The 12306-nt window shown below is 39.9% G+C and overlaps 1 protein-coding gene across 1 annotated transcript; it reads right to left on the reverse strand.

Annotated features, from left to right (window-relative positions):
- Positions 1–10454: 10454 nt before the first annotated feature.
- On the reverse strand, positions 10455–12045 carry LOC134879407 (microsomal glutathione S-transferase 1-like). Its single transcript, XM_063905907.1, has 4 exons — positions 11871–12045; positions 11391–11533; positions 11163–11254; positions 10455–10810 (listed from the first exon to the last, which is right to left on the reverse strand). Exons 2-4 carry the CDS (start codon positions 11505–11507, stop codon positions 10564–10566), a joined length of 456 nt encoding a protein of 151 aa, XP_063761977.1. The 5' UTR covers positions 11508–11533; positions 11871–12045; the 3' UTR covers positions 10455–10563.
- Positions 12046–12306: the final 261 nt, after the last annotated feature.

A 12306-nucleotide genomic window follows, 5' to 3' on the forward strand; every position in this document is an offset into this window, starting at 1 on the left:
ATGCTCTTTTTGCCAGTATTTTCCTTTGTATGTCTGTTTGTGTTACTCACTTCCATGTACTTAGTGCAATTGGTAAGGCTCTGACAGAGAACCATGGGCATACTATTAGCTTCTTTCCTTTAATATTACACTTCTGGAAAACTTGCTTTTCGCTGAGTTGATAGGTTGAGGTTTACTGACTTTTAGTGTCTAGTATGGGTGAAGAACAGTAGTCGACAAGGGTACACACGCAACTATGGCCCAAAAAAGGTCCATTAGAAGAAACATGCTACAGCTACAGAAACCAATTCAAAAACACAAAAAATCAAACACAAATAAAATACAAAAAATGGAAACTGCTTTAAGAAAACTAATACATTACCAGCCAACTTGCTGGAAATACAACAAGTCAAAAACACTGAATTTTCAGTCAACAAAACAGAAGTTGTCAGGAACTCTAAGAGGAAATCTGAATTTTCACCTCAAAACATATAGAACAGGCCCCGGCCGTGGTGCAGCTGGCTGGGGCACCTGCACCGTACGCCGGCGACCAGGGTTCGATTCCCGACCCGTGGTCCTTTTCTGGATCCCACCCCGACTCTCTCCCTTTCCTGTCACTCTCCACTGTCCTAATCCGATTAAAGGCAAAAAGCCCCCAAAAATATATTTTAAAAAACATATAGAACAGAGAAGCGAGTGTATTTTTTAAGCAGGAAGAAAAGTACAGCAAAGAGTGCACATTAACATTCTTTATAGCTGTTTGGCCTCATTTCTGTTTCTCCTAATGGAAGTAACATATAATCCAATCAGGTAACAGGAATGGGGCAGGAACAATGTGCAGGAAAAAGGTCCAAGCACACAAGCAAGAACAGATACACGTTTGACAGTACGAGTTGCAGGGTTCAGGTAAAGATTGCATGTTACCGGAATACTGAATACAGGGCGAGAAGGCAAATACATAAAACATAAAAACATTGACGACCTGGCCAGGAGTGAGTGGAAAAGGGACGATAACATACTGCAGGGCTGATAAGGGATGGTTGGTTTGGTGGGTCAGGCGACTCGGACTGTAAGAAAGGGTTTACTACAGTCTGTAGGCCTCAGTAATCCCAATGTAGCCATGCCCTAAAGCATACATAGCTATATCATCTATTTTTAATCTAAACAGGTCAGTCATTTACAGAATAAACCTCATGCTGTGTTGAAGAAGATTTGTAACCTGCAATTGAGAAGATAAACTCATTAGGAAAATGTTTACTGAGCTAATCAGTCAATCGAGAAGTAGGGTCATTTTTACATAGTCTTACTGTACATACAATCAGAAATTATTTTGGCAGCAATTGGCGTCACGCCGAATGGCAAATTGTACATACAGACTGTGTTTTGTCCTTGCTCTAGATACACCTCTCACCACTTTCTACTCATCAAACCCTTGTAGTTGTGTTCAGCTGTAACAAGCATCATCTGCATCGTCAGCAGCCTGTTAAATTCCTTTTTAGGTCTAATAAAGGGTGACGTGTTCGGCATATTTGCTGCAATTAGTTTTCACGATTACCCCGGTTCAGTGTGACTCTTACTGAGAACATTTTATCTTTAATTTGGACAGAGAAGGAGTTGTCCCATAAGACAGAATCCACACCTCAAAGTATCCCAATCAACGCAACTCCTCCAAGACCTATTTATTGGGGTTGGCGTTAAAGGGTTTTCCTTTTTACCCCCTTTTTTTCCTCTTTTCCTCCCCTCCCTAAACTTAATCAAGCAATGGAGTGAGGAAACAAGGGATAGTAGATAAAAGTGTTGGGAATGGTAATGATGCCAAGTAATGATTTCCCTTGAGGAAATCTGATCTATTGCCACAGGGAAAAGATGGAGAAGAAAGGCCTGGGGGAGGGAGGGGTGGAAGGAGGGGGAACCCACATCAGCATTTCATGCAGGAGCACCTAAGCCATAGGAGAGGGAGGGGAGACCAAATAATGGAGAGGAAAGATTTTTTAGCACCCTGTGGGTGGCTTCATCTGCCTCTCTCTCTTCTCTCATTCTCCTCATCCCTCCTCTATACTCAGAGCAGATAACATGTATAAAGACAGAATGCCTGTGGGGAATGAAGGTCTGGTGCAAGGTGAAATTAAACAGCTGAAAGGTATGATTTAACAATGTTCAAAACTCAATAAGTGCAAGGTAAACAATAAATTAGATGTGTCTGTGTCAGGAGGACAGGAAAAAGGGGGCAAACATCCCTGTATTGATCCCATCGTCAAAAATGAATCTGCTTCCCTGCTCCTCCAAGGATAGTGGAAGGCAAAGAAATCAGAGCCGGTAGTGGAACAGCCTTCCACCCTTTTTGATACTCCTACTAGCTTTATGTAGAGGGTGCAGTGTTAATTATACCCTTTGTTATATGAACTTAATCTTCTATAATGTTCTGTAAGCCAATGACACATCCAACCCAACAGTGACCTTGTTGATGCAATTCTGCCAATTGTAAGCTCATCGTACGCTTCCTATTTCATGTGTTGACTTGAGTTCAGAATCTCCAGGCAACGTATTTAATTGCAGAAAAAGAACAATCCATGAATTGGTTCTTTTGTGCATCAACAAAGTCCCCTTCCAGTTATCAATTTCAGTTTCAAACCAAACACAAGATGGCGTTTATGCTTTGGCGTGCAACATAGTTAATGTAGATTGCTCTAGGCCTGCATAGAAATCCCATAGAGCAGGGTTAGGGTTAGGGTTAGGGCTAGGGCTAACCTTGACCCCCAATATCAGTGTTTCATTATCACATTATTGAATGACCACAGGACTTTGTTGCTTCTCTAATCCGTGGGAAGAGGGATCACATCTTTATTAGAGTTATTGTGACAGGAAGTGGGAGAAGAAACTAATGAATGCTTTATATGTTGGCGGGCATGCAAAGCATTGAAGCAATCCCAGCATTCAAGCTAATGTGTGCGCTACCAACACCACTCTCCATCCATCTTTCAGAAAGGAGACAGGTGATGAGCAGCTCCGGACCACAAGCAGCAATTTATTTTGCCTCCAAATGAGTTTTCCTCACCATGCTCAGAGTGTGCGATGTGTGTAGTAGCTATTATCCTTGCTCTGTTCAATTATTGATTTGCGAGTGCCACAGGGTGAAACCAGAGCACACCACGCACAGGCCAAATAAATCTGTTTGCAATTTTTTTGGCTTTGTCTCCGTCTTTTTCTCTCTTGTGCTGCCATTTCCAGGATTTTGCCGGCAGGCTCAAACCTTCAGCGGGTCTGCCTTTCCCGTGTGGCTTTGCAGTCCCACCCCCAGCATCAGTGACATCTCCACAGTGTATGAGGGATGTTGCCTTGACAAATCCCCCTCATCCTCCCCCCCCCCCCATCCTCACAATCTGATCTGTCAAAGGCCTGGCAACACAACCGACACTCTGACATCCTCCTGTACTCAGTCTTTGCCTACCAGGAGCAGATTTGTCTACGCCTCCTTGGCCTGGAGAAATGTTGAAATCATCACACACAAACTACTATAATAGTCAGTTACATCACTGTAGCACAGACACTGAGCAACGTACAATGATGACATCATCCATTACTTATATCTAAGTTAAGTCTTCAAACTCAGGGTGAGCACACTGCCTGTCAAAAGTTATTGAACACAGTGTGCTATATTTTTGCATTTGGCCAAGTTGGGTTAACTGGAAACTTTGAATGTGCTTGGCAATCTAAATACAGGCAGGTGACAATGAGAGAAAAATCATTTAAAGACTAAGAATACTCCATACATGCAATGCAGCTCTCATAACCCAGGAAAAAGCAATGAAATAGGGAACAAAAAACAGTTTAAATGCAATCTCGGCTCACTTACGATCCCCTAGGCTGCTGAGTAAATAAAGAAAGCTTCAATCTGTATCAATGTGAATTTCAACCCAACATGTTCATGGTAAGAACCCATTGGTCTTACTTATTACGCTGTACCACTTTACTGTCTATTTGCAGAGCAGCAATAAAAGCTTAGTTAATATTGTAAATTCAGAGAGAAGCAACAACACTATGAGTTGGTAGTGAGAAAACGCCGCTTAACCAAAGTCTGCATCTTAAATATGGCGTCAAAGTGTACAATCGAATACATTGAAAGCATCCAGTTAGCGGCACTTTAGGCAAAAAACACCAAAGTGTTAAACATAACTTGCTCATTTGAACTGAGATGTTTGAAAGATATACAAACACAATGCCTTTGTAAAATTATTTATTGAAGTGATAGCTAAATTAATAGCTTTATATTAATTCTCCCCAGACACTCCCTGTGGTTTATGCCATGCAGAAGCAGGAAGTGAATGATGACACTGAGTGGTGGGCAGTTTGTCTCTGCACTAATCATCACCACTGTGTCACATGTGTCTTAGCAGCCCAGTCTTCCATCTGAGAGGACCAGAGGATGAAATATGGCGGTTGAGTCTCTGCACAGCCCCAACTCAGCTGCCACTGAGGTGGGGCGCCTGACAAGCATAAATTATGTTAATAGAATTTAATAAAAAACACTTTATTCCAAAGGTTTCAGTACTTTGAAATGTCAAGATGATCTAGTGGGCTACCTGGAGAGAATTCTGAAGCTTAAGTTAGAACACTAAAATATTAAAAGAAGAAATTGTGATCCCTCATGAGGAATGACAGAGCGTGATGAAAAATGGAGAATGCACAAGTGTGTGTCCCAGGTGGAGTTTTCTCCATTTATTAATTGATCTGAGTGCTGGATCTAGTCCTCCATTATGGCTCTGTATAATGAAGAAGATATTAAACCGATTTGGGAATATTTTAATGAAAGAATTGCCTTTTCTGTCAATTCCACTCTGTAATTTACAATCACACTGTTATCTAAAAACAGCAGAATTGCAATTAAGTAAGAAATTGGGCTTTTGTGTTAAGTTTGGTGATTAGTACCCACTGTCTATTGAAGAGTGGAATTATCAGAAAATGATTCTTATGAATACAGAAAACAGTGTTTAGCGTGTGGCACCTTCCCAGCCCTCCACACACACACACACACACACACACACACACACACACACACACACACACACACACACAGTAATGATGGTTAGACTGTAAATTATCCACTGCAGGTTGTTAATTGAACATTTCCATTGTTACCACGACAGACTGCCTATTGATTGGCTATTGGTGCCCCCTCCACTCCCCCTGACCTCAGGATACAGACTGACAGAGAGGACCACCGTTTAGCATGGATACTGTTGTTAGAAAAGGATAAACAAAAGGAAAGACAATGAAATAATAAAACAATAAAAGAGAAGAATGTAGCAAAAGTGAGGAAGTGAAACCTTGAGTAAAGGAGTGAAAAAGGAATCAGGAGGCAGGGCACTAACATTGGGTGCTTGGCCACAGTGTTCAATTACAGCATGCAGGAGGTTAAATCAATAACATTTAAATTGCTTATGGTAATCACCTGCAATGCACCTCCAATCACTGGGATCAGCATAAGCAATCTGCTGACCCCAGCCCTGCTCAGCCACAGATTGAAACATATGAAGAGGAGTCATCTGGCTGGAAGGGTCAACCTGGATTTTGCATGTGTGTGCACAAGTGTGGATGTGTGTGTGCCTAGTCTCATGACATTATTTTAAATTAGTAAGATGTCTTAAAATGCAAATACTGCAGTGTGCAGTAAAAGTGAGAGAAATGTGGTCTACCCCCAAAGAGTAATTGAGAGAAGGAGACCTGCTGGAAAGAGACCAGGGACGGTGAAATGAGGCGATAGAAAATGAAGGTTTTGAGGTCAGAGAGGCTGAGATGGGTGCGTTTGACCAAAATTCAAAAGGATTTAGAATATTATCATCTCTGTCCTTGTCTTCCAAAAGTAATGCATATTGTGTTTTGAGTTTGAGAATAACCACATTGGGAAATTGATCAGGTGAGGTCTACTTAAAATGAAGTATTTCCTAGTTGTTTACTTCTTAAAACCAAAACATCTTGTGTGAGTTCTTCATAATTTAGTCCTAACAGGGATTGAAAAGGTGTGTACTGACAGACATCACTCAAAAATGAGTTTTGTTGTTTCATTATTTTTTGTGCCTTACTCTTCTATGGCAACATTCAAGTCAAAGGACTTTTCTCAAACAACTGGAGAGGTACAAAAGTGGCAGCAGACAGCAAGATTTAGGAGACTTGTAAAAAAGTTTGTGAAGTAATTTCATTAAGTATATACATTTCAAGAAGATGGTGGTAAGTGTGGCCTCTACAAATAAAATAAGTTGTATAAGTGTCGTGTTACCACCTTAAAAAGTGTTTCTACTTGTTAAAAATGGCTGTTTCTAGTCAATGACTCTAGTCTTGATGAAGTGTAGACATCTTTAAAGGCATTAATGTTGTTGCACTCAGTTGCATTAACCGATCTCTGCCTGAAGACCGTCGCTTTTGGAAAATGACAATAAATGTTGGACAGACTTCCTTAATTTTGTGCCAGAAGGAAGTTTTTAGCCATGGCTTAGCATATGTTGTACCTGTGTTGTATTGTAAGAATTTCCACTTCAAAGACAACTACCAGAAGCTAAGAGGTGGAGAAAAAAAAGGCAAGTAAAGAAAATGTGGTCTTACGTGTCCACCTGGTGTTACCCAATTGATTCAAAAGTCTCTTCACCAGCCTTGAGTTGGATTCTGTCTAACCATTCATTAATTTTTCATGACCTTGGGTGCTGTTGTACGATATAAATATCTGGCTCACCTCAGCAACGGTGTGGAGTGTGACTTTGAAGTTGTGCCTAATGAAGCGGCTGTATAGTTAACCAGCTGAACAATAAGGCTCAGGGCAGATCTTAGGCATGTGGATGACAGCTAATGAAACGCAGACACAAAGCAAAGCGAGCAGGCGCACAGAGGTAACATCTTAAACTGGAGACACTACTCTATCTAATCAGGTTGTCATACATGAAGCTCTTCAGTAGTAAGCACACAATGAGAGACATGCAAATACTGTGATGGCTGCATGGGTGTATCTGTATCCGACCTCACCCTGTCTCCAACAAAATATGCTACTGTTAATTAGCGTTTAAAATGTGTTTCGGGGTAGTGGTGAATGGATGGTTGTTTAAATCACATTATACAGCAGAAACAAAGGTTTGTGGTGTTACGTAAGTTACCATGTTGTTATTGTGAAAATGGTTCGGAGAAGAGTTTAATTTATCTTGTTAAAAACACAATGTAGTAATCACACTGAAATGCCAATCTTCAAATAAAATCTCATACATGCTTGTGGCCATTGTTCTGTAATTGTTTGTTAAGTTTCCCCAGCTGGAATGGTTTCTTGCCTAAAATAATTGTTGACTTGATTGATTGTACCATATTTTGCCAACATTAAAAAAGTCTTTACTAAAAGAACCCCTGGAAGCGTTAAAAAAGCTTTTCACCGAATAACGAGCATATTTTTTAGAAGTGTCTCAGGTCAGGATTAAACACAACTCATACAAGGAGATAGCTGAGTTAGCAGCTAGCAGCTAATGGTGCTAAAAGTACGCCCTCACAGTTCTAACAACGGCATCTGGGCTAACACAGCTATCAGCGCTAACCTGAGGGGTATAGGGTAGGCTTTATGCTTCCCCAATACCGTAGATTATCAGTGCTAACCGCCATATGAACGCAGTCCCATTAGATGGCCAATAGGACGCACACAGGGTCTTCATGCCTAGAACACACACACTGCTGGACATGTCACCTAAACAGAGAACATCCAGAATAAGCAGGGAATATTTTGCAGATACATTCAATTTAAACATACAGATTTTTTAGGCAATGCAGATTTACTAGCATATATTTTGCTAACGCAAACAGTTGCACATTCATTGGAGAAGTGAGTCCACTGATGCCACATAGTGAGGCGTCCTGGGTGTGTCGGTGGTTGTTACTTATAGAAAGGGGTTGAGGTGTTCCTCCGCCTCCATCCAAACCGTGAAATGCCTGGCTTGTCTGAGGAATGAGAGACCCTGGAGGGCCAAGGGTCCCGAACAAATGAGCTCCCATAAAACTCTTCTACTTATAAAGGGACAGGACACAATGCAGACGAGCAACCGCCCAAAGCAGCCTTCATGGTAATTTCCCCACTATTTACAGTGCCCACCCATGGGTTTCACTGCTCTGTGTTGGAGCCAGTCACCTTCATGTGAAGCGTGAGGCATTCATCATCTGACAAATCCAAACAAGTCCGTACGCTTCACTTCCTAACAGCAAATACAAGTGGTGATGAAGATTATTCCATATAAAAATATTCGCAAATTGGGCTAAATGATGCCGATGCTGTTGTTCCTTTCATTTTGTCTTTGCATATGTTAGAGTGTTTGTGCTCGCCTGGAAATGAAATGAAAGCTGCGTTGTGGAATATGCAGGGGAATGTTTTCAGCCGAGCAAATTAAGTTAATTGTTTGAGCTGAAGCGCTTTTATGAGCTGCACCTGGTCCATAAATGAGTCCTAATGAGGAGCAACTCAGTTGACTTTTAAAATGCCTCCCTCTAGTGGAAGACAAACACCTAAAGCATCACTGTCAGGTCTTCTCTGTTTCATGTGTGCTGCTCATAAGACATTTGAATACTCTTGCACTCTTAAATGTAGTTGTGAATAAAACTGTGTCATAGATAGCATGTCGAGAGTAAAGCCAAAACTGAATTTCAAAAACAGCTCTTTTATATCTCCCAATGTTTAACTCCTCCTCACGTGGCTTCACTCTTTGTGTTTGTTTTATCAGTTGGCAGCACATTATTACACATTATTCATTCTGACATCAGCTGCTGAGGTAATCAAAATGTGATTCATTTTATCAGTCAATAAGGGAAATTAATAGGTAATGAAAAAAATACAATATAATATCATAAAAATATAGATTAAAAACACTCTTGTATGCCTTTTCTGTTCTAATTAAAAGGTTTGAATTACTCTTTATATAAAAATGATGCTTTTCCTTGCTGAATTTTAATTACAGATGAGAAAACGTACAATTAATGATACTGCAGATATATTTCACAATTTTCAATAATATTATAACACTAATAAAATGATCAATATCTTCCTGAACAATAAGTTGGTACCCTGAAGAAAAAGGAGCATTTCTAGAAAGAAAATGTAGTTGTAGTTTTTTGTTCCCCGTCACACCAACATCTGGTTTCAGGTTAATTTATAGAGAAAGAGTGTTGACTGTGAAAACATTAACCATAGCACCGAACGTGTCACGGCTGGAAAGCAGAGTACGTACGACCCAAATGCAGAAGACAGTTTATTTAAATCAAAGTCCTTTGTATGCGGATGCTGGATAACATCAGACTTTTGTTCAATAATAAAGAGAAAAGTCAAATTGTTTAATTTACTTTTTTAGTTGTCACTCAACTGATGTGAACACGTCCTCTTGGATATCTGAGACAGAGAGGAAGTGATTGATATCGAAATAAAGACACATACTTTATAGTTTTTCATATTTATTAAACCTTTGATATTTTAGATGCGCATTACAAATGGAAGACATATTTACTGACTTTAATTTAAGTGATTGAATTGATGTGTTTGTTGTCAGTTCAACACCGGTGGCACCTAAAAATAGTAATAGTTATGAATTATAATTATATTCTTTTTCTTTAAGAAGTGATGGTGTGTTTTCAATTCGTCAACACCCTGCTGAGGTACACAACATAACAGTACACTAAAGAAGAGCCATGTCAATTGGCTCTGCCTTTTATAAGTGTTAAGAATTCTTCATGTTCAGACACTCTTATTTTGAAATAGACTCTTATTTTGTAAAGCGGTTTGTTTCTCTGATGACTCTGTGCTCTCTTCCAATTTGCTATATCATTTTAACACTAATATTACACAGATTCTTCACACTTTAAAAAAGCTTTAAATATTTGGTGATACGTGTTCTTTGTTGTCCTGCCATTCCCTATAGATATTTAACCATGCAGGGACCTTCACAACAAAGACAAGGAAGCTAAGCAGAGAGACATTTATCTTGTCAATGTGGTCCAATAGGAAGTTGATTCAGCTAAATAGTTTCAGGTTTAAGTGAGTGTGAAGGTAAGAGTTCATAGTATCTACATGTTCCCTTGGTTTTTGCACAGTCACTGTGAACAGCAAAAAGAAATCGTAAACGGAGTTCTTGGCATCCTTCCTGGGGCTGTGTAATCTTTGGAAGCAGATCTGTCCTCAAACAACACGTACTAGGTAGGTTTGCCAATGTGGTAGCAACTTAACCTCAGCTATATCATACACTGAAACTCACACCCATTTTGAAGTCAGTATGGACATAATTGTTATCTAGGCTGGTCTGAATATTGCAAAATACATGCTGTTAAGTCTGAAGTAACAGGGGGGACTATTTTTTGACATTTTATATGAATGATCTTGCTCTCCTTTCAGTTTAAGTACCTGTTTCACCTTTAGAAGTACTTAGACACAAGGTTGTTAGCAAGTTGATTGAAAAAGTCCTCCACCCATGACATTCATTCCAGGACAAAGAGTAAGTTTATTTATCAAACTGAAGCCAGAATTCAGTAACAAACAGCTACAGGTTTCATGTTGGCATGTGAAAAGGTTAAGTGGTCCACTTTCTAAAGATAGAGAACGGTGGTAAGCACGCTGTAAGCCATGGAGAAGTTGACCAGCATGCCTGCCATCCAGGACAGTCCCCTACTGGGCTGAGGCAGACAGCACAGGTAGGCGATGCTGTGGCAGATGCGAGAGCCGGCAAAGATGCGGAAGTGAAGCAAAGCGGCGGTCAGCGCAGGTCCGGTCAGAGCGTAAAGCAGGCCGATCAACACAAACGGAATGATGGTCTCTATGTCATTCTGGTGACACCTGGAGAACAAAAACACATAGGATCTATCAGTATATATATCACAACTTGTATTGGACAGTTTACATTTTGAATTGCCCATAGAAGTCTTTTATCTGGTAATACTGATAATCATTTATTTATATTTCAAACATGATAATCTTTCCAACACAGGCTGGGTTGTTGAGAGGCAACATGCCACACCTACTGCTGTGTGAGTATCGTTACTCAGTTGTACTACTCTTATCCTTCTAATATATTGCATTATTATTTAGCTTCCCATGATGATAACCTAGCCAGATTTCCAGAATGTGCCCCTGTGTTTAGGTCTATTTCTTTATAGACTCTATCATTTAGAACTTCTGATCATCTCACCTTCGAACTCGCTCTACATCTTCATGGTTTCTCAGCAGTTTCTTCTTCTCCTCTGCAGGCTTTCTGGCCACATCTTCCACATTTGCAAAAGCCTAAATAAGAGAGATAAAATTACACATTTCCCTCTCAAAGACCAGGAGTAAAACCAATACAACTGTTATCGATTTTGAAGTACAGACCCATGTAGAACAGAAATATATTGTTTAAAGCACCACTAGTGTTACTTACCCCTCTGGTTATGCGGTAGAATACAGTCAGGGGAGCCATCAGCAACATTTTCAGAACGACAATAACTGCATAGGTGGTGAAAGCCATGAACACCTCATCTTCCATAAGCTTTGCCATCTCTGCTGGTTTACGACTGAATCACACTGAGGAAGAGATAGGATCATGCTTAACATTGGCTGTGGCAAAGATAAAGAATTAGCTGAACAAAACAACATACATAAAACTAATTCTCCTGCCACTTGTCTTCAAAATGTCTCGAAAAGTGTCATGTTATTGTCCAAAGTGTGATCAGAGTATAGAATATAATGTTGTTTGTACGGTTTTAAATGCAGTTTATACAGATCAAGTGAACAAAACAAACAATCCTCTCCTACAAACACTGAACAAACAACTTTAAGCCTGTGGGTTTTAAAGCAATGTTAATGCAACATATAAATGATTATATAATATTGTCTAAAATATACAATCAGCTCTACTTACGTGCTGAAGTGACTGCAGAAGTGAAGGAAGCCTACTTACATAAAGACAAACCGACCCATTACCCAGAAAACTCAGGGGGCGGAGCTACAACTGCAGCAACACCACTTCCTGGTAGTAGGAATGTGTGTCAAATGCAGCATGCCAACAAGCAGGTCTACCAGAAAATCATGTTTCATCTGTAACCATTTTGGAGTTTATAAAGTATATAAAGAATGTTTTTCTAGGTATTCTGACCTTTATACCGCCGCGGAAAACTCAACACATTTTTTCTTGAATCTTATCTCTTCATTATGCAGTCATTCAGTGTTGGTTGAATTCCAACACAGAGGAAAAATGGCAGTAGTTTATAGAATACAATAAAATAAAAATCCTTACACTCAAAAGACAAACCTATAACAAATAAAACAAGAGAAACTGATAATGCTGAAGTGATCTC

The sequence above is a fragment of the Eleginops maclovinus genome, chromosome 17, assembly GCF_036324505.1.
Source record: "Eleginops maclovinus isolate JMC-PN-2008 ecotype Puerto Natales chromosome 17, JC_Emac_rtc_rv5, whole genome shotgun sequence".
Lineage (NCBI taxonomy): Eukaryota > Metazoa > Chordata > Actinopteri > Perciformes > Eleginopidae > Eleginops > Eleginops maclovinus.

Coding starts and splice junctions, on each gene's coding strand:
- LOC134879407 (XM_063905907.1), bottom strand. CDS start 11,507: ATGGCAAAGCTTATGGAAGATGAGGTGTTCATGGCTTTCACCACCTAT. Junction 11,255..11,390: donor TCTACCGCATAACCAGAGGG/GTAAGTAACACT, acceptor TCTCTTATTTAG/GCTTTTGCAAATGTGGAAGA. Junction 10,811..11,162: donor GATGTAGAGCGAGTTCGAAG/GTGAGATGATCA, acceptor TTTGTTCTCCAG/GTGTCACCAGAATGACATAG.